The sequence below is a fragment of the Carettochelys insculpta genome, chromosome 14 (genome assembly GCF_033958435.1).
Source record: "Carettochelys insculpta isolate YL-2023 chromosome 14, ASM3395843v1, whole genome shotgun sequence".
NCBI lineage: Eukaryota > Metazoa > Chordata > Testudines > Carettochelyidae > Carettochelys > Carettochelys insculpta.
In genome coordinates, this window is record NC_134150.1 from 23,610,340 (window position 1) to 23,633,317 (window position 22,978).

A 22,978-nucleotide genomic window follows, 5' to 3' on the forward strand; every position below is an offset into this window, starting at 1 on the left:
CCCGGCCGTGTGCGCGATCCGGTCCCCGCCAGTTCCTTCTCAACCGCCATCGGCTGCAGACGGAATCTGCTCAGGCTAAGGCCAGAGTCAGATTAGATAGTGTTTTCTACGTGTAAATTGTTGTTTTTTTCGGTTACCAAAAAAAAAAAGAGAGGAGCAAAGAAGAGAAGAGCGGACGTGAAGGCCAGTTAGGTCGCCCGCTGCCCCGCAGGCTGGTGATCACGATTTGGGTAAAAAGGCACGGATTAAGTGCTAAGTACCCTATTAACAGCAAAGGACTCACCGCGATGGCCTCTTCAGGTTTTAAAAAGTGTGAGTCATGCCGTGAAGCTATGCCAGCCTCCAATGGACATAGTGAACGCATCCGCTGCCTGGGGGAATCACACGTTACCCAGAAGTGTTCTCACTGTGCTAAGCTCACAGCCAGGGCCAGGAAAGACAGAGAAATGAGGCTTAAAATGCTCTTGTTTGACAAGGCTCTCCAGCCGGACTTGCCGGAGAAGCCTCACCCAGAAGGGCCCTCTGGGTTGCATAAGAGGAAGGCAGCTTCTCTGACCCCCTTGGTGCAGAAACAGAGGAAACTCTCCCCAGCTCGATCCTTGCCGGCAGTTTCAGCGAGCAGGACGAGCGAAGCACACAGCCCCCAGCCACATACTCAGGCAAGCGGCAGTGCGGCAGCGCACGTGGCAGAGGCTGAGCCTCCAGTTACACAACAGCCGGCACACGCGGCGCCTAGAACGTCAGCGAGGCAAGCGCCGGACCCAGCGGCACCGCCACAGGTGACACCGGCCCCCGTGGCACCAACAGTGCAGGGGCGCCAGACACGGAGCCTGAAGGCACCAGAGGAAGATACCTGCATGGCACCGCAGCTGATTGTGCCAAGCACGGCGCCAACAGCGGGGCCGAGATCCCCGGCACGGGAGGGGGCGGTGCCAGCCCCGCAGGGGAGGGGCAAGGCAAAATCAAAAGCCCGGCACCGCAGCCCATCTCCGGACAGGGCTGCGCTGCTGTTAGCACCAAGCCCTCCCCCTGTCATACACACGCTGCACCGAAGGCCTGGGTCTCCACCGGCCTATCCAGAACCTCCTTCTCCATTCCTCCAACCAATGTCACCATGGCTTGGGCCATCTTCACCTTTTCTGGGATTGGATCCCCTGGAGTACTATCACAAACCAGTTTCACCTCTATCTGTGTCATTGCGGAGGTCTCGCTCTCCCAGACATCGGGGATACACACCCCGCGAGTGGTCTAGGTCTCCATCCCCGGACCCTTGCCCGTGCTGCCATGGTCGTCCTTATCATGCTGGACACAGACACCGCAGGCCTACACCCAGGGGCAGGTCCCCCCCCGGCCGCTCAATACCCCCATGGACACTCCCGATCGGGGACGGAAACACAGTTGTCTCAAGGGGAGTTAATTTTAGAACCCCGAGACTTTCCTTCACAATCCTCCAGCAAGCAAGTGTATCATCGACCGCAGGAGCCCGAGGTTTCGAGGGAGGTTTACCCTAGTGGTTCCTCCTCATCCTCCCCAGATGAGGCCATGGCCCCGGGGATGTCTCTCCCCCAGATGACCTTAAACAGTTTCAGGAGCTGTTTAGAAGGATGGCTTTCACGCAAGACATTCAAACGGCAGAGGTGCAGGAGAAATATCACAAACTCCTGAAAAATCTGAGACCCCCGGCTTCATCCAAAATTGCTATTCCGCTGGACGAAGCCATTATGGAGTCAGCCACTAACATATGGCAGACTCCGGCCTCTGTTCCACCTATGAACAAGGGAGCGGATAAGAAGTACTTCGTCCCGGCAAAGGGCATGGAGTTCCTCTTCAGTCACCTGCAACCAAATTCTTTGCTGGTCGAATCATCCCAGCAGAGGTCAAAGGCTTCTCAGTACAAATCGGGGGGATCGGACAAAGATGCTAAGAAGCTAGAGCTGTTTGGCAGGAAGGTATATTCCTCTTCTACCCTGCTATTGAGAATGGCAAATTATGCGGCACACCTAGCAAACCATAATTTTGATAATTACTCTAGGCTTACTCCCCTCATGAATTCACTTCTGGAAGACAAAAAGCCGGTGTTAAAGGCAATTGTACAAGAGGGCTACGCAGCATTGCGGACGGGAGTCCATATTGCCCTGGACGTGGCGGACACGGCGGCACGTTCAACGGCTAAAGCAGTGGTCATGCATAGAGAATCCTGGCTCCAGACATCGGGTATCCCGAGGGACCTACAGGCGAAGATCGTGGATCTTCCCTTTGATACACAAAAGCTGTTTGCAGACTCAACCAACTTGGTCCTCCACTCCAGTAAGGACTTGAGAGCTACACTTAAAACCTTGGGCATTTATACTCCTCCATACAGGAAGAAAAAATTTTATCCTCAGCAAAGATGCTACCCGTACCAACCACAGCGTGCTCAATATCAACGGGGCTACGACCAAGGGCGCCATCAACAGCAGCAACAGTACAGAACTCCCAGGCGACGTTCTCAACAAAGCCATACGCCCTCGGGACAGGCCCAAAGGCAACAAGTTTGACGGGTATGTCGGGGGCTGCACTATCAATACCATCGCTCAATGCCACTCTCATCTCATGTTCCATCATCGCCTCAGACCGTTCCACTCCCAATGGCAAAAGATCACCACAGACAAATGGGTGCTGGAGATCATAGCCACGGGTTACGCGATCCCCTTCCAGTTGCTCCCACTGACGAAGCCTCCTTCCAGGCCTCACCTCCAGGACGCTGCCCATGAGGCGAGGCTTAAGCAGGAGATGGATCACCTTATGTTCATAGGGGTGGTGGAAAGAGTGCTGGAAAAATTCCAGGGGAAAGGTTTTTATTCACGCTACTTCCTAACAGAGAAGGAAACAGGAGGCTGGAGGCCCATCTTAGATCTTCGGGGCCTCAACCGCTACTTGTGCAAGCAACATTTTCGGATGATCACAGTTGCCTCGATACTCACGGCACTGGACGATGGAGATTGGTTTGCAGCCCTCGACTTACAAGATGCTTACTTTCATATAACAATCCACCCGGCACACAGACGCTTCCTCCGCTTCATGGTCAGCAAGGAACACTTCCAGTACAGGGTTCTTCCGTTCGGCCTCTCCTCGGCCCCCAGAGCCTTTACCAAAACCCTGGCAGTGGTGTCAGCCTACCTGCACAGACAGGGGGTGTTTATTTTCCCAATTCTGGACGACCGCCTGCTGAAAGGGGCCTTAAGGCAGAGGTCTTACGCATGATACGCGTCACCACGAACACGTTTTCTTCGGTGGGCCTAGTCATCAACCTCGCAAAGTCAAAGACCGAACCCACACAAGATATAGAGTTCATAGGGGCACGCATAAACTCTATCACAGCAAGGGTGTACCTACCCAACACCCGCTTCCGCACCATCAGTTCGCTGGTGCAGGTCATCACATACAGCCCTACGGTGCCGGTCTTAACATGCTTACAGCTGCTGGGCCACATGGCGGCAGCGACGTTTGTGGTACAGAATGCCAGATTGCACATGCGAACCCTGCAGCATTGGCTGGCAAGCGTTTACAAACCGGCATCCCACACTGTCCACAGGGTGGTGTCGCCCACGACAGAGGTGCGCAGATCCCTGGCATGGTGGGAAGACCCCAAGAATCTGCTAGTAGCGGTGCCCTTTCACCAACCACAAATTTCTATTTTTCTTACTACCGACGCCTCCCACATAGGATGGGGAGCGCACATCAGCGACAAGGTGACGCAACGGCTATGGTCCCCTGCGGAACAGACACTGCACATAAACAAACTGGAGCTCAGAGCAGTGTTCAACGCCTGCAAACATTTTCGAGATTACCTACATGGCAAAGTAGTTGGGATCAATACCGACAATACCTCCACTATGTTTTACATCAATCAACAAGGAGGGGCACGATCCCGTGCCCTATGTGTGGAAGCAGTCTGATTGTGGAACTGGTGCATTGCCAACAACATAACGTTGAAAGCCTCATACTTGCCGGGCGCTCACAACGTGAAAGCAGATCAGCCGAGCAGGCGCTTCACACTCACGCACGAATGGCAGATCCGCTCCGACCTGCTACGGCGCATTTTTTGTACATGGGGGTTTCCCCAGATCGATCTGTTTGCCACCCAGCACAACAAGAAGTGTCCCCAGTACTGCTCCAGGGCAGGAGTGGGGCAGGGGTCCCTGGGGGACGCATTCATGATTTCATGGAGGGGCCCCCTACTTTACGCATCTCCCCACACAGCGCTTATCCACAAGGTCTTGCAGAAAGCCAGAAGGGAGAGAGCTCGCATGATACTCATAGTCCCAACGTGGGATCGGCAGCAGTGGTTTCCCTTGCTTCTGCGCATGTCAAACCGCCCACCGCTCCCTCTACCCGTGGCACCGGAATTACTCACGCAGGCTCAGGGGTCCATAGTGCACGCGCACCCTCAGGGTCTGCATCTACAAGCATGGCTAATCCATGGCTCAGCTCCTTAGAGAGCACGTGTACGGAGGGAGTACAACAAGTGCTGGAATGTAGCCGAAGGGCCTCCACCAGGAGGACTTACAAGCAGAAATGGACTCGATTTACAGCCTGGTGTTCCGCCAAGCAGTTAGCTCCCCTTGACGCTCCTATACCTGTAATACTAGAATACTTATTGGACCTCAAGAGAGGCGGGCTTTCCCTATCCTCGCCAAAGGTCCACCTCGCCGCTATATCAGCTTTTCGGCATACAGAGGAAAGGCCCACTGTATTCGCCCATCCTATTGTTACCAGGTTCTTAAAGGGGCTGGTAAACCTGTACCCCCCTCGGAAACCGCTTCCACCATCGTGGAATTTGGACTTGGTGCTCAGCACGCTAGCGGGTCCACCTTTTGAACCATTAGCCACAGTTCCCCTACGCCTCCTTACGATAAAAACAACCTTCCTCCTTGCGATCACGTCAGCCCACAGGGTGAGTGAGCTCGCAGCAGTGATGGCAACGCCGCCCTGCACAGTATTCTCAAAGGAGGCGGTAACCTTAAAGCTGCACCCAGCCTTTCTTCCCAAAGTTTCTTCGGAGTTCCATCTTAACGAACCAATAGTTTTACCCTCGTTTTACCTGAAGCCTCACAGCTCCAGCAAGGAGGCATGCCCGCATCTCCTAGATGTGAGGAGGGCGTTGGCCTTCTACATAGACAGAACTAAGTCCTTCCGGAAAACAGACAGGCTTCTAGTCTCTCTCGCTCCCAGGTCAAAAGGAGAAGGCCTCTCTTCACAGAGAATCTCAAAGCACATTGTGTCCTGTATAAAAATGTGCTACGAGCTTCGAAAAACTCCTTTGCTGGCCCCGCCCAAGGCTCACTCCACCAGGGCGGTGGCGGCGTCAACAGCCTTCTTCAAGGGCATCGTGTTAAAAGACATCTGTAGAGCGGCGACCTGGTCATCCTACGACACCTTCGCCAAGCATTATGCCCTACATCGGGTATTCGAAGAGGATACCCATCTGTCGACAGCAGTCCTCTCGGGGCAAGCTGCACATAAACCGATTACCCACCCCCTTACTTGGGTTACTGCTGGGTAGTCACCTATTGTGGAGCACCCACGGGGACCACTTGAAGAAGAAAGAGAAGTTACTCACCTGTAGTAAAGATGGTTCTTCGAGATGTGTCCCCGTGGGTGCTCCACCACCCGCCCATCCTCCCCACTTCGGATCTCTGTCTAGAGTTTTTTCAGGAGCATTCGAGGCAGTTGGTCAAGGAACTGGCGGGGACCGGATTGCGCACGTGGCCAGGGGCACGCAGGGGAGTGGCACGTGCCAGCACATGCGCAATCCAGGGGAAACTGCTGGAAGATTTCCAATGTGCGGCGCCGGGCGAGCCCAACACCTATTGTGGAGCACCCATGGGGATACATCTCAAAGAACCATCATTACCACAGGTGAGTAACTTCTCTTTATGACACTCAGTGGAGCAATTCTAATTCTGTCCCACTCCAATTACTCAGCAAGTGCATAGACATTGTCAGTGTATAAGGGACGATGTGGTGACGAGGATGACAGATTTCACAAAGAAAATTAACATGAAGGGTGGGATTAACAAAAAATGCCCAACCAAAAAATGAGAACATGCTCCTGGGTAATCAATATGTTCAAAGCTATATCAGAAATGTCATTAACTGTAAATTTTAAGCATGCTGTTCTGTCAATTGCACCCTCACAGCCATCCATAACATGCCAGAGGGGGGGAAAAAAAAAGACTTCACCTTTATCACATCTGTAGCCATGGTAACCTGGCAAACACTGACAGCTAAATGAGGCCCACTCGCCAAGACATCGCCCATGAATGCCACAGGAAGAAGAGCCCATGCTCTCACAGCTGCCGTCTGTCAACGTGCAGCCCGGGGAGCTATTGAGGGACTCTGCAGGAGATCCAAGGTCATATACCTTGAAGAGAAAAATCATGGAAAATTGGGACTTTGTTTGAACAAGCAATTAAACTTTAGCCCATAGACCAATACCTAATGCACTGTCTGTACATCCTTATCCAATCTCTCTGTTTCAGAAAGCTGACACCATGTTTTGTTTTAATAGGCACTAGTTTTCAACATGTTTCATAAATGTTTGACTTCTAAATATTGAACATCAAAGGTCAGACTTTGCATTTGAATATGCTCAAGCAATGCACAGTGAAAGTAAAACAAAGCTGGCATAGGTCAATACATTATTTCATTAAGATTCAGCAATTCATTGAATGAGGGTGAGGAAATTAGGGAAAGTGACCTAACAGGACAGATGGATAAACAGTAGAAGAAGAGAAACAACAGCACAGTTTCTGGCTCTAGAAGCATCAGCTTCCAGGTAAAAGAGAGGTTTTTTTATGTTTATCATATTGTCCATGTGAAAAAAGCCAATACTGTTGTGCCTGACATCAGCTGGGGTGAATCTGACATTTAATTTAAAAAAACAACCAAAACCAGTGGTGATTTACTTTGGTAAGAGCTGCACACATGTTTCTGATGTTCTTTCTAACTTTTCAACCCAGCTTATAACATGCCGGACGCTGGTTTTTGCTGTTTTCCAGCGGTCTCCCTCATTGCCAGAGAAACGCAAATGACTTCACATTTTGGCAAGATGGCTGCCCTGCAGCAGAGGCTCAGAAATGCCAAGTGTCATGAAAACCACAAATGGTACGTTCTATTGCTTTCTATATGGTAACAAATCTTCTACATCTTGATAGCACTGGTAAGCAAAACGATCACCTTTATGGCAATTTGTGGAAGTTACAGCCCCCTCAAGCTTCCTAATGGCAATTACTTTCCCAAGACATAGCATTATTTGAAATGACTCATCATCAGCCTATGACCGTAACATCCATTCTCTATTTGCTATTCCGTGTACATGACATACCTTATACATGGATATTTTTGCTACTGAACATATAAAATTACTCAAAAAAGGATAAAAACCATGTAGGCAACTCAATGAAAATAATTGTTCTGCAGGGCCAGTCCTGCGGGAAGCTGCTAAATCCTCATGAGATCAGTCCATTACTAATCACCACTGGAAGGGTGGACGTCTAGCTCCAAAAAGGATATATCATTGTGAATGCAAACATTATGACAAACTCTCTTACCTGAGTATCCAAGATGAAATTGCGCAAGCAGCCAGTAAAATGCTTGTGCTGTAACTGAGGGTATGAATAGGGAATTGATTCTTTTACACCACCCAACTGAAGAACCTGGGTCACATCCAAATACCTTTGAAAAGTGAGATGCATAATAAAAATGAATATGAATGAGAATGTTACCTTCAAATACACACACCGGAATATAAGGGATATAAATAGCACCACCTCTGCATTTCCAAAGACTATACCGAGGAATGGCAATTTTCTAAAAGAATAGGAAAAAGTAAGAAGCAAATTCTCTGCTGGTATAATTCCACTGAAAACAATGAGCCACCTTGCAGAGAATTTGCCCTTAAGAATTCCAGATGGAATGTTACTGAAATTGTGGGAGTTTTAAGATACTGAGCTCTTCTGAAAAATCCCATTCTAAATATACATGTGAATATGCAAGAAATGTGGATGCTGCACTCTGGAAATCAGACTTCAGGATTACTAATTGTTGTAAAATGAAGGCCTAAGCCCATACACCACAGGCCTGGTTTGAGGCCTAGCTAACAATGGACAAAACATGGCTCAAAACAAAGCTAAGCTGTGAGCAAGATGCACGCCTCTGCTAACAAAAGTTGGCACAGACAAGGCTCAGAGTACAGGACACTAATTCGTAATTGGTCCAGGTGCAGAACAATAACTGGTACAGTTCATAAGTTGAAATTACAAGGTACCACCAGCTCATGAAAAAAGACCTTGGTACCTACTCCTCATAGATACAGACCTAGGTTCAGGAAGGGATCTAAAATGACAGCAGGATGGATAAGAGATGATCTCATCAAACCACAATGTATAGAGTGCTGTGTGGTAAATAAGTAGCATCAAAGGCTGGTAACCTGATACTTCAGCAGTGAGGTGCCCTTTATTTGTACCTGCATATAATGTGGTGTCTTGGGGGCCCTCGGTCTGACGGAGGGGGCAGTGGAATTCCCACTGACTGCATCAGTCCATTTCTGCAGGTACATCTGTACAGTGTAACAATACAGTATACTATACTTGACAACTGTTATTTGTACCTTGCTTGACAATAAACCGTGGCTGGCAGTCTTTGATCCTTATTTGGTTTGTGGTCTTTGGGGAACCTCACAGGGTCTGCTGAAGTTATTGGTCCCATATAATTGAACACACATGAAGGAGCCTTCTGGCTATCATCAACAGAGCCAAAGACCCATGAGGACACAACGGCAGTAAATCTGATGAACTACACTAATTATTCTCTGTTATATAGACTGGTACCATTGAAGTTACCCTACTGAAGTCACAAAAATAACAGAAGTATAAGGCTCCAGGTTTGCACTTGTGGAACAGACAGCTAAATTTGCCCATATACATGTATGTTTGTTACTAGTTTTAATTGAGCATTTACAACATTTACTGGATTGAGAAAATAAAATCTAATCTAGTTGTAGTCCAACCCTTCTCTGTTTCCATGGAACAAATTAGTCAAGGAAGTTTTGCAGGAGTAGGTCCAATATTGCTTAATTCAGGAGTGTCTGCCAGGTGTGGCAGAATAAACCTGTGGGAAAGGCAACATACTAAGGACCAGACATGTGGCTACTTTTCCTGGATCTACTACAGACTAGATCTATGACCTTACATGTAACTCAACCTCTGAGATAGGTTAGTTCCTTAATATTTGTATTGTACTTTGAGATCCTTGCATAGAAGGCACTGTAGAAACGCACAGATGTCCTGCTTGCATCTTGATAATTTAGATGCTCAAAGATATTAAATTATTTTTCAGTTAATCTCCAGAAGTGTACTGTTACCTTCCTCTTTGTGGTAGAGTCCCAGTGACCTCACAGTTTGTGCGGTCTTCAACTGAGAGCCATTTACCTAGTCCCTGTATCTCTGACGCAACAGCTGTACTGCAATGATCCAGAATGAATCGAACATCCTGCACCAAAACATAGAAGGGTCCCATCAGACCAAAAAATAATTACACTCACCTTCACTAAACTGCTTCAAGTGTTGTACTCGTGTTTTTTAGTCAATTCCCTCTCCCTTATACTATACAAACATCAGGTCTGGGCAACTGGATGCTGGAAGACAGAGTTTTACAGGACCCATATTCACCCTACCAGTGGGTCACTGAGCCATACCAGGGGCTCATACTAACTCTGTCATTTTTTTTTTAAAATAATCTGATCCTAAACTGTGCAAATATACCAGATCGGTAAATGTCTCGGTGGATGATGATAACCCTTCTGCCAGCAGCATCTCACACAATTCCACCCTCCCTCAGAATCTGGATATGGATGGGATAACTGCGATACCAGGATCCTTGCGGGGTTTTGTTGTTTTGGACACAATGAGGTAACCCTACTCCAGATGGAGTAGTAGGCCTTTGAGGCTGAACAGTTCCAAATCACGACCATTTTTGCAAGGCATGCCACAATTCACAAGTCCGGGGTGGCCAGCCTGTGGGTCTGGAGCCACAAGCAGCTCTTCAGAAGTTAATATGCAGCTCCTTGCACAGGTGCTGACTTTGGGGATGTACCCTGAGGGGCCAATGCTCAACTCCTTGCTGTGCCACAGGCACTGCCCCCAATTAACCCATTTCCCCCAAAGCCTCTGCCTCTTCCCAGCCCCTCCTCCAAGCATATTGTGCCCTCACGCCTCACCTCCCGCCAGGAGTCTCCCGCACACCATGAAACAGCTGAGTGCAGGAGGTGCAGGGAGAGAGAGGGATGGGCTGATCGGTGGGGCTGCTACGGGGCAGAAGTGATGGGAACAGGAGAGGGAGCTAATGGTGTTGCTGGAATATTACTGTAGCTCTTTTACTATGTACACTGGTAAATCCTGGCTACTTCTCAGCCTCAAGTTGGCCACTCCTGCCTGATATGGTCCAAAATGGCTTCCTCCCTGCAGCAGGACATCGCTTATATGGGGTGTGTCACGTCACACTGTGCAGCGTGTCCTCCAGGGGAGCCAGACAGAATCATCCTGCAGGCCGGATCTAGCTCAACGGCTTCCAGCTGGACAACACACAGCTAGCTGGGCAAATGGCATAGCTTGATCTACATGCAGCCAGCTGACTCCCTCCTGGAGAGGAGTTCCAGTCACTTTGGAAAACAGTCATACTGCAGCTAATGCTTCCCTCTAAATAGCCAGACTATCACATATAGAAAGACTGGGTCTGGATGGAGGATGGTCCTGGTTAAGAACGTCTAGTCTTGCTAGGAACTGCAAGGGTGGTTCTTGGAGAACCACAGTCACTCTGGCCACCGCAGAGCCAAAATTCTCACTTTTGTTTCCCCTCGCCTTACTTTCTGGATCACTTGGAAAAGGCAGGAATGATTTAGAAGATAGGTATTTGTCTTTAGGCTTGTCCTATACTGCCTGCTCAGGTCGGATCTGGATCCAGATTGTGGATGCAACATTTCTGCACGTGGTTTCGAACAATTTGGCGGGGGGGTGGGGATTTTCTCCATATCCTGTTCCAAGCTTGAATCTGAAATCTCCCGTTCCTCAGCAGATAAGGAGTTTGTGTTACAGGCAGACGAGAAAAGCTCTCTTACTCATTGTGGATTTTTCAGTCTTATTTGCAGGTATTATAATGCAGCTGTGGCTAGGACATTAGGAAATTGCATTATGAAGTACCTTGAGCTCTCTGCATATGTCTCCCTCAGTGCCCTCCCCTTGGGGCCCCATTGCTCCTCCACAGAGGATTAGACTCAATTGCCAGAGTTCCCTGATTCAAGAAAACAGAGAAGAAACCTGTGTATGAGCCCTGCTTCTCTCTCCAGGGAACTTACAGCCCTTATGGGCTCCCTCACGCCCCCTATTCTTGCTTTTCCCCAGGATTATCCCTTGGGCTTCTTGGATAAAATCCTTCTTTTTTGTCTTTGGAGTCTCCTTGCTCTGTTCCTCATCTCCAGATTGTACTTTTCTGTACTGGAGTCTTGGCTTCTTGAGCCAGAAGGAGCCAACATTCCTGTCCAACTTGAACCTTGTGCACTGTCAGTGCAAGTGGCAGCGGGCAGAGAACATGCAGGGCACAATTTGCCCTCCAAAGGGCCTATGAAAGCTGACTTAGAAATAGGACGCCATTCTGATTTAGCTCACAGTTTACACAACAGCTGCACCATGCCTTGGGGAGGGAAGCAGTCTGGAAAGGAGATGCCAGGCAGTGTTCCCTGTAAACTGACCACTTGATCGGCCACCCAGGACAAATTCAGCTGTTACCCAGCTGATTAGCAGAGCACCCCGGGCTGCCCAGAGCTGGCAGCATGTGTTTCTATTGGTGGTGCACATCCACACATCAGTGTTCTCCAGGAGAGATTCAAGTGCCACCCAGCTGCAACTGGCAAAATATGTTTCATTGGTGGTGCACAACATCTGCACATACCTTATTGCACATAACAAAATTTATTCTGCCCATGGATAGAAAAAAATAGGGGGAACCCTGGTTTCAGGTACCTGAAACCAACCCACTGCTCACTATCCAATCCAGGACAGAGAGGGAGAAAGGCGGCTTGCTAGATCCGCTCTCAAAACACTCCAGATAAAGTACAAGTGAACTGTTCCGTGACTGCTGCTGCAGAGGCAGATCTGGCAGAACCATCGAGCTGGAGAAGGGACTGTGGCTAGCCCGGGCTATGCCACAGTTTTGAAATGCTTCTGAAAACTGCAGACAGGATGAAAACTGCCCGTATCAGGCATTCTCAAACATCAGTGCACCGTGAGACCTTCCGACAATGAAGTTACTATGCAACCCCCATGGAGAGGATGCCACAGAGCCCATGGCCTGCTGCCCCAAGTAGAGGAGAGGAGGCTGCAGCTCAAGTCCTGCTACTCCAGTTGCAGGGAGAGGGGGCCACAGCCTTAGCCCCACCACCCCTGGTAAGGGCAGAGCTCAGGCTTCAGCTTCAGCCCCTAGTCCCAGCGAGTCTAATGCTGGCTCTGGCAACCCAGTGAAAATAGGATCATGACCCACAGTTTGAAAACCATTGGCCCACATGTAACAGAACTGTGGGAGATGCTGAGCTGTAGGATAGACGATGAGATTCACAGCACTGTCCCCTCAGTATTCACATTGGGCATCAGGTCCACAGGAATGTACGGAATGAACAAGTGTCTAGACCCCATTCTTAGTCTCTTCTGATTCTGTGTACGCAAGAGCTAACTGAAAGAAACAAAATCATAAAGAGGAAAACAAGTAACGGACCTGACCCTTAGTTCTGACTTCAAGCTGATGCCATCTCTTGTCTGTCAAATTCAGGTGACTGGGGAAACGCAGCATCTCAGTGCCTGCACCATGGTTTACTTTCAGCACAGGAGAGCCGTTGGAAAGTTCTGAAGGCCAAAAAGAAAAATTTAAAAGTTACATTTTTTAAAGTGCAGTGGTAAATGTGTTTTCCCCTCTTTATTACTTTGGTATATGTATTTACTTGATTAGTTTAACAGTTATTGTCAATTGCAAGTTATTGGGCTTAGTGAAGGAGTTCTGGGGTTAAATTCTCCAGCCACTGTTATGGAGGAGATGTTACAGCTAGTTGGCCTTGTTATTTGTAATTGTTTTAATGACTATGCTGACCCTTTGCCAATTAATTATACATGGAATATGCTGCATGAACTGTACAAAGAGAATGTACTGCGCTAAACATTTTTTCCATGACCAGGCTCCTAAACTAAACACTGAAACATACTGCTTACTAAGCCATGAATACCATATTAAGTTCTAAAGTAAAAATTAATACTAATTACAGGCATGCATTTAGGGCTTCCTGTATACTAACCCAGAGGTGGACAATGAGTTTGATAAGGGGCCACTCCAAGAATGTGGGAAGCAGTCAAGGGCCTCACCCTTCCTTGATATTAATGGAGGTGGTGTGAAGTCTGGGATGAAACTTGAGTGCAGAAAGGAGCATGGGGAAAGCAACTGAGGTGCAAGGGGGATGTGGGGTCTGGGAGGGAGTTTGGGTGAAAGAGGGGTTGTGACCTAGGGCAGGAGAGTGGGGTGCAGGAAGTTGGGCTACGTCCTAGGGCAGAAGGCAGTTGTGACCTGGCACACGGGACTGGAGTGCGTGGTCTGGGAAGGAGTATGTGGGTGGGGCTGAGAGTCTGGGTTATGTGCAGTAGGGTGCAACACTGGCTGCGGAAAGGATGGGAGGAGAGAGGTCCCAGAGGCAGGCTTCTTAGGCAGGGGCCACGTGCTTTCTGAATAGGCAGGAGAGCAAGGGGAGTGAGAAGGGTGCTTCCCGTGCTTCAAACTGGAATCTCCCATTAGCCAGAAAGTAGCCAATGCGATTGTGCTGAGGGTGGGGGCAAAATGTGAACCTTCTTCCCCTGGCTCACAACTGCTGTAAGATGAGCAGTGTGCAGGGGGTAGGGGGCAGGCAGGGAGCCTGCCTGAGGCTCCCCACTGCATCCACAGGCTGGAACTGGAGGCTTGGCAGGCTGGATCTGGCTTGCAGGCTGTATTTTACCCAGCAATGTACTAATTCCTGTCCAAATTCATAAGTAAATACAAATTCAACAGCAAAGTAAAAATCAGGGTCATTTACAATTATTTCTCATAATAGATTAATATCCCAGTATTTAGGACAAATCTCAAATATGCACAGTTCTGCACACATCTTCTTACAGTAACTCATTGAAAATAATTGAGCAGCAATTAAAAAAACAAACTCATGTTTAAATCACTGCAGCTTTAGGGGTGGATTCATCCATCAAGTCATAGTCTGTTAAAGAAAACATGTTTCAAAAATGCCTCAAGACTGAAAGAATTTTAAGTAGATTTCTGTCTTCACCAAGCCACAGAAAATGACATGCAACTGAGGCTGCATTAATCATGTACTACCTGTCTCCAAAGTACGTGAACCCTGTTAAAGCTCTAGATATTTTCTTGTGGAATTTTTTTTTTTTTTTTTTTTTTTTTTTTTAATAAATCTGTCTGTTCTGTTTCACTTTGATTTCTTTAGCTTTAGGACAAGCTCAGAACCATAAGCGTAAATTATAAAAATACAATGTTAAAGAAAAATGTACCACTGAAGTATATATCAGGAAACTTTTTCCCTAATTTTTCTTGAGTCTTGCATTCAAGAGATGTAGCCCCCACAAATGGCTAAGTATATTTTAATAGAACTTTGCATTCTTATGTATCTTGGTATCACTCTATCTTTTTAATAGGACACAGACTTCTGTATTACTCTTCAGATTTGTTATTTTATACACCACTTTCTACCTTCATATTATCCTTTATATTGGTTATTTTATATTCATACGACACTCCGTATCGGATTCCACTTTGTACTTAAAACTCCATTTTACTCTTGTTTGAGCCTGTAAAGAGAAGTTACTCACCTGTAGTAACGATGGTTCTTCGAGATGTGTCCCCGTGGGTGCTCCACAATAGGTGTCAGGCTCGCCCGGCACCGCAGATTGGAATTCTTCTAGCAGTTTCTATTGGATCGCGCATGCGCCGACGCACGCCGCTCCCTTGTGCGCCCCCCCCCCAAGTGCGCGATCCGGTCCCCACCAGTTCCTTGACCAACCGCCTCGGACGCTCCTGAAAAACACCAGACAGAGATCCGAAGCGGGAAGGATGGGCGGGTGGTGGAGCACCCACGGGGACACATCTCGAAGAACCATCGTTACTACAGGTGAGTAACTTCACTTTCTTCTTTGAGTGGTCCCCGTGGGTGCTCCACAATAGGTGACTACCCAGCAGTAACCTAAGTAAGGAGGTGGGTAATCGATTCATGTGCAGCTTGCCCCTGAGAGGACTGCTGTCGACAGACGGGCATCCTCCTCGAATACCCAATGTAGGGCATAATGCTTGGCGTAGGTGTCGTAGGATGACCAGGTCGCCGCTCTACAGATGTCTTTTAATGCGATGCCCTTGAAGAAGGCTGTTGACGCCGCCACCGCCCTGGTGGAGTGAGCCTTGGGCGGGGCCAGCAAAGGGGTCTTTTGAAGCTCACAGCACATTTTTATACAGGACACAATGTGCTTTGAGATTCTCTGTGAAGAGAGGCCTTCCCCTTTTGACATGGGAGCAAGAGACAATAGGAGCCTGTCCATTTTCCGGAAGGACTTAGTTCTGTCTATGTAAAAGGCCAACGCACTTCTCACGTCTACGAGATGTGGGCACACCTCCTTGCTGGAGCTGTGAGGCTTCGGGTAAACGAGGGTAAAACTATTAGTTCGTTAAGATGGAACTCCGAGGAAACTTTTGGAACGAAGGCTGGGTGTAACCGTAAGGTTACCACCTCCTTTGAGAATACTGTGTAGGGCGGTGTTGCCATCACTGCTGCGAGCTCACTCACCCTGTGGGCTGACGTAATCGCAAGGAGGAAGGTTGTTTTCATCGTAAGGAGTCGGAGGGGTACCATGGCTAATGGTTCGAAGGGTGGTCCCGACAGCGTGCTGAGCACCAAGTCCAAATTCCACGACGGCGGAAGCGGTTTTCGAGGGGGGTAAAGGTTTACCATCCCCTTCAAGAACCTTGTGACAATAGGGTGGGCGAATACAGTGGGCCCTTCCTCTGTATGCCGAAAAGCTGATATAGCAGCGAGGTGGACCTTTAGCGAGGATAGAGAAAGCCCGTCTCATTTGAGGCCCAATAGGTATTCTAGTATTACGGTTATAGGAACGTCAAGGGGAGCTAACTGCTTGGCGGAACACCAGGCTGTAAATCGAGTCCATTTCTGTTCATAAGTCCTCCCTGGTGGAGGTCCTTCGGCTACACTCCAGGACTTGTTGTACTACCTCCGTACACGTGCTCTCTAAGGCGCTGAGCCATGGATTAACCATGCTTGTAGGCGCAGACCCTGAGGGTGCGGGTGCACCATGGACCCCAGAGCCTGCGTGAGTAAGTCCGGCACCACCGGTAGGGGAAGCGGTGGATGATCCGACATGCGCAAAAGCAAGGGAAACCATTGTTGCCGGTCCCAAGTTGGGACTATGAGTATCATGCGAGCTCTCTCCCTTCTGGCTTTCTGCAGAACCTTGTGGATAAGCGCTGTGGGGGGAAACACGTAGAGTAGAGGGCCCTTCCATGAAATCATGAATGCGTCCCCCAGGGACCCCCGCCCTATTCCTGCTCTGAAGCAGTACTGGGGACACTTCTTGTTGTACTGGGTGGCAAACCAATCGACTTGGGGAAACCCCCATGTACGAAATATGCACCGTAGCAGGTCGGAGCAGATCTGCCATTCGTGCGTGAGTGCGAAGCATCTGCTCAGGGGATCCACCTTCACGTTGTGCGCGCCCAGCAAGTACGAGGCTTTCAACATTATGTTGTTGGCAATGCACCAGTTCCACAATTGGACTGCTTCCGCACATAATGCACGGGATCATGCCCCTCCTTGTCGATTGATGTAGAACATAGTGGAGGTATTGTAGGTATTGATCCTGACTACTTTGCCATGCAGGTAATCTCAAAAATGTCTGCATGCCTTGAACACTGCTCTGAGCTCCAGTATGTTTATGTGCAGTGTCTGTTCCGCAGAGGACCATAGCCCTTGCGTCACCTCGCTGCCCATGTGTGCTCCCCATCCTATGTGGGAGGTGTCAGTAGTAAGAAAGATAGAAATTGGTGGTTGGTGAAAAGGCACCCCCACTAGCAGATTCTTGGGATTTTCCCACCACGCTAGGGATCTGCGCACCTCCGTCGTGGGCGACACTACCTTGTGGACAGTGTGGGATGCCGGTTTGTAAACACTCGCCAGCCAATGCTGCAGGCTTCACATGTGTAACCTGGCATTCTGTACCACAAACGTCGCTGCCACCATGTGCCCCAACAGCTGCAGGCACGCTAGGACCGGCACCGTGGGGCTGTACGTCATGACTTGCACCAGGGAGTTGATGCCGCGGAAGCGGGCATCGGGCAGGTATACTCTTGCTGTGATAGAGTTTACGCGTGCCCCTATGAACTCTATATCTTGTGTGGGTTCAGTCTTTGACTTTGCGAGGTTGATAACTAGGCCTAGCGAAGTAAACGTGTTCGCGGTGACACGTATCATGCCTAAGACCTCTGCCTTTGAGGCCCCTTTCAGCAGACAGTCGTCCAGAATTGGGAAAATAAACACCCCCTGTCCGTGCAGGTAGGCTGATACCACTGCCAGGGTTTTGGTAAAGGCTCTGGGTACCGAGGATAGGCCTAACGGAAGAACCCTGTACTGGAAATGTTCCCTGCTGACCATGAAGCAGAGGAAGCGTCTGTGTGCCGGGTGGATTGTTATATGAAAGTAAGCATCTTGTAAGTCGACAGCTGCAAACCAGTCTCCATCGTCCAGTGTCGTCAGTATGGAGGCAACTGTGATCATCCGAAAGCATTGCTTGCGCAAGTAACGGTTGAGGCCCCATAGATCCAAGATCGGCCTCCAGCCTCCTGTTTTCTTCTCTGTTAGGAAGTAGCGTGACTGGAAAGGGATCGTGTAACCCGTGGCTATAATTTCTAGCACCCATTTGTCTATGGTGATCTTTTGCCATTGGGAGTGGAACGGTTTGAGGCGATGATGGAACATGAGATGAGAGTGGCATTGAGCAATGGTGTTCATAGTGCAGCCCCCAACATACCCGTCAAACTTGCTGTCTCTGGGCTTGCGCCGAGGGTGTACGGCTTTGTTGAGAACGTCACCTGGGAGTCCTGTATTGCTGCTGCTAGTGATGGCGTCCCTGGTCGTAGCCTCACTGATATTGAGCACGCTGTGGTTGGTAAGCGTAGCGTCTTTGCTGAGGATAAAATTTCTTCTTCTTGTATGGGGGAGTATAAATACCCAAGGTCCTAAGTGTGGCCCTCAAGTCTTTGCTGGAGTGGAGACCAAGTTGGCTGAGTCCACAAACAGCTTTTGATTATCAAAGGGAAGATCCACGATCTTCGCCTGCAGGTCCCTGGGGATACCAGACGTCTGAAGCCAGGATTCCCTATGCATTACCACTGCTGCAGCTGTTGAACGTGCCGCTGTTTCCACCACGTCCAGGGCAATCTGGACTCCCGTCCGTGACGCCGCATAGCCCTCTTGGACAATCGCTTTTAACACCGGCTTCTTGTTCTCCGGGAGTGAATCCATAAGGGGAGTGAGTCTAGAGTAATTGTCAAAGTTGTGGTTTGATAGATGTGCCACGTAATTTGCCACTCTCAATAATAGGGTAGAGGAGGAATATACCTTCCTGCCAAACAGCTCTAGCTTCTTAGCATCTTTATCCAACCCCACCTCCCCGACTTGTACTGAGACGTCTTCGACCTCTGCTGGGACGATTCGACCACCAAAGAATTGGGCTGCGGGTGACTAAAGAGGAACTCCATGCCCTTGGCTGGGACGAAGTACTTCTTATCCGCTCTCTTGTTTGTAGGCGGAATAGAGGCTGGGGTCTGCCATATGTTAGTGGCTGACTCCATAATGGCTTCGTCCAGCGGGATAGCGATTTTAGATAAAGCCGGGGGTCTCAAATTTTTCAGGAGTTTATGATGCTTCTCCTGCACCTCTGCTATTTGAATGTCCTGTGCGAAAGCTACTCTTTTGAACAGCTCCTGGAATTGTTTAAGGTCATCCGGGGGATGGGGGGATACATCCCCGGGGGCCATGGCCTCATCTGGGGAGGATGAGGAGGAACCACTGGGGTACACCTCCCTCAAATCCTCTGGCTCCCGAGTTCGGTGATATACTTGCTCCCTGGAGGACTGTGAAGGGAAGTCTCGGGATTCTGGACCTAATTCCCCGTGAGACAACTGTGTTCCCGTCCCAGAGCAAGAGTGTACATGGGAGTATTGATGAGTAGCAGGGGAGGACCTGCCCTTGGATCTAGACCTGCGGTGTCTGTGTTCAGCATGATGAGGATGACCATAGCAGCATGGGCAAGGGCCCGGTGATGGAGACCTGGACCACGATCGGCGAGGGTACCCACGATGTCTGGGACAGCGGGACCTCCGCCACGACATAGATAGTGGTGAAGCTGGTTTGTGATAGTACTCAAGGGGATCCATGCCCAGAAATGGGGAAGGTGGCCCCAGCCATGGCGAAATTGGTTGGAGGAACGGAGAGGGAGGCCCTAAATAAGCCGGTGGAGTTACAGCCCATCGGTGCGGCGTGTGTTTCTCGGGGGGTGGACTAGGAGATAAGGGTAGTGCGGCCCTGCCTGGAGATGGACTGAGGGGCCGAGTTTTTGTTTTTGCCTTGCCCCTCCCCTGCGGGGTGGGCGCCGCCCCTTCCCGTGCCGGGGATCTCAGCCCCGTTGTCGGCGCCGCACTCAGCAGTCAGCGGCGGTGCCGCGCAGGTAGCTTCCTCCGGCACCGATAGGCTCCGTGCCGGGTGCCCCTGCGCCGTCGGCGCCGCCGATTCCGGCGCTTGACTCGCTGGCGCTAGCGGTGCCTTCCGTGCCGCCTGTTGTGTAATCGGAGGCTCAGTCTCTGCCACGTGCGCTGCTGCGCTGCCGCTTTCATGAGCTTGTGGCTGGGGGCTTTGCATTCCGCTCGTCCTGCCAGCTGGGCCCGCCGGCAAGGATCGAGCCGGGGAGAGTTTCCTCCTCCTCTGCACCAAAGGGGTCAAAGAGGCTGCCTTCCTTTTATGCAACCCAGAGGGCTCTTCTGCGTGAGGCTTCTCCGGCGGTTCCGGCTGGAGAGCCTTATCAAACAAGATCATTTTGAGCCTCATCTCTCCGTCTTTCCTGGCCCTGGCTGTAAGCTTAGCGCAGTGGGAACACTTCTGGGTAACGTGTGACTCTCCCAGGCAGCAAATGCATTCACTATGCCCATCGGAGGCCAGCACAGCCTTGTGGCATGACTCACACTTCTTAAACCCCGAGGAGGCCATCGCAGTGAGTCTTTACTGTTAATAGGGTACTTAGCCACTAATCAGTGCTTTCTAACCCAAAGTAACATTCACCAGCCTGCAGGGCAACGGACGGCTTAACTATCCTTCTTGTCCACCCCTCTCTCCTTCGTTCCTCTTCTTTCTGCTGTCTAATATTCTCTTTCTTTCTCTTCTCTCTTTTTTTTTTTTTGATAGTGACAAAAACAAACGAACTACACATAAAACCAACTATCTTATCTGTCTCTGGCTTTAGCCGGAGCGGATTCCGTCTGCAGCCGATGGCTGTTGAGAAAGAACTGGCGGGGACTGGATTGTGCACATGGCTGGGGGCGCGCAAGGGAGCGGCACGTGTCGGTGCATGCGCGATCCAATAGAAACTGCTAGAAGAATTCCGATCTGCGGCACCGGGCGAGCCCGACACCTATTGTGGAGCACCCACGGGGACCACTCGAAGAAGAACATTTGTGCTGTCTGTGAGAATGGGTGTGTGTGAGAGCCACCTGGAAGTGTGAATGTGGATGCTTACAGAGTTACTCTCTGGAGCCAGCTTGTCTGGACAACGAAGACTTGAAGGCTGAAGAACAATAAGAACCGGACGCTACAGCAGTGACCCACCCAGAGAGGAAGATTAAGTCCCATCTGTAGGTGATGAGTCACACAGAAACCTAGGCAGTGGGAAAAAAAAATCAAACCCAACTGCCATTGACTGGTGACTCATAGTGCCTGGGGCAGTGGGACAGAAGCAGAACTGTGGACTAAAAGCTATAAAAGACATGTGCACCACTACAGAGCTGGGTTCCTCTTCTTGTCTTGTCAACATCAGAGCATTGATCCGGATCAACAGAACCTGGCTGTACACACCTCTAATCCATCTGGCCAATGGGTTAGAGTGAGCAACCTTTGGTAACTATACGCAACCACAAGATGGACATGTGCATGTGTGTGTATGCCCCTGAGTAAACTATATATATATTACATGCATATAATAAGATGGTGCTGTATTCTCAATAAACGCAGCGTTCTTGCCTTGTCCCTCTAAAAAGATCCCGTGTACTTCTTATAAGTATAACAGAGACAAACTTTATATCAATCATCATAGAATCATAGAACACTAGGACTGGAAGGGACCTCGAGAGGCCATCGAGTCCAGCCCCCTGCCCCAATGGCAGGACCAAGTACTGTCTAAACCATGGGTGTCCAACCTTTTGGCTTGCCTGGGCCGCATTGAATGAAGAGGAATTGTCTTGGGCTGCATATAAAATATATAATATAGTTAATGTATATAAATCACATAATAATGTTAAAAGTTTACGATCTTGTGGGGCCACATTACTAGCTGTCTGGGGCCGCATGCGGCCCACGGGTTGGACACGCCTGGTCTAAACCATCCCTGATAGACATCCATCAAACTGAACTGAGAGTTTACACTAGAATTACTATATTATCCATGGAACATCAATTCCCAGACAATCCTTACTTCAAAGCCCTAAAAAGCATTTAGTTATGTGCAATGGACAGAGTATAAGTACCTATTGCCATGAAATTCTCTGTACTCCCAGGGTCCGGATCTGATAAAGGACCATTGTATAGTAAAAGACCATCTGGAAACTCAGTAATAAACTCAAGGGATAGTAAGCTCTCAAAACAAGGTCTGATGGGGCGAAACCATGCATATCCATTTCCATGGAAACTGTGCTTAGTTTGCTGGCAGTCAGGTCCATGAAATGAAGTGGAACAATGACATCTGAAAGAGCAAATCAGAGGAAGGGTAAAGGAAAATAAATAAATGAACAGATAAAAATACTATAGTCAAAACACTCTCCTTCAGTTAATCTACCAAGCTGGACTAAATGTGAATCAGGCTGCATCTCCACTATGGGATAAATTCAAATTTCAGGCCGTTTGCTTGATATTCCCATGTAACTGTCTTCACTGTAAATACCATTACCTCGGTTTTGCAAGCACTAATATCGATATCACAATATCGCCGTTACCTGATGGGTGTAGCATCAAGCTCAAATTCAGAAGTTCAATTAAAGGCGAGTATGGAAGCTCCACATCTTAAAATCAAATTCATTAGCCTCCAGAGGTATCCCATAAGTAACCCACAATGCCCCTCAGTGCTCCACTCTGGCAGCTGCTCTCCAGGTGTGCCAGAATTAGGTAACAGGAAGACTGTGAATTTCAAAAGCAGGAGCAGCAAGCCTGTGGCTGTGGGCTGATGTTTACATGAGAGCCTGAGAGATGTCTTTCTTTCTTTGCAATTAGCGTTGTGCATGCATCTACCCATTATAAATAGCCCCTGCTGAGAAGCTGAGAAACTTCTCAGTGGTTTACATTTGTGTGCAAACCCCCGTCTTCCCCCACAGGTGCCACATAGTCGGGGTGTTTCCCACACTCAGCCACATCACTTGGGTAGGCCCCAACCCAATAAAAGGACGTGCCTGTTGTTTGGTGCTAACCATGCTGCCAGGCAGCTCCATGTCCTGGCTTGTGCACGTTTACGGCTACAAGGGCGGGAAACAATTCTGGAGGCTTGTAGCCATGGGGCCAGGAAGTCTCCTGCAGCAACGAAAGATA

General features: G+C 49.3%; 1 protein-coding gene across 1 annotated transcript in view; it reads right to left on the reverse strand.

Moving 5' to 3' along the window:
* The window catches only part of LOC142020714 (neural-cadherin-like), a 123,156-nt gene that overhangs the window by 12,540 nt on the left and 87,638 nt on the right, over positions 1–22,978 (reverse strand). Inside the window, exons 23-27 of the mRNA XM_075008822.1 lie at positions 21,928–22,142; positions 12,808–12,935; positions 9,407–9,534; positions 7,596–7,719; positions 6,226–6,406 (exon numbers count right to left, since the gene is read on the reverse strand). Coding sequence (XP_074864923.1) covers positions 6,226–6,406; positions 7,596–7,719; positions 9,407–9,534; positions 12,808–12,935; positions 21,928–22,142 — 776 coding nt within the window. The remainder of the gene's footprint in view (positions 1–6,225; positions 6,407–7,595; positions 7,720–9,406; positions 9,535–12,807; positions 12,936–21,927; positions 22,143–22,978) is intronic.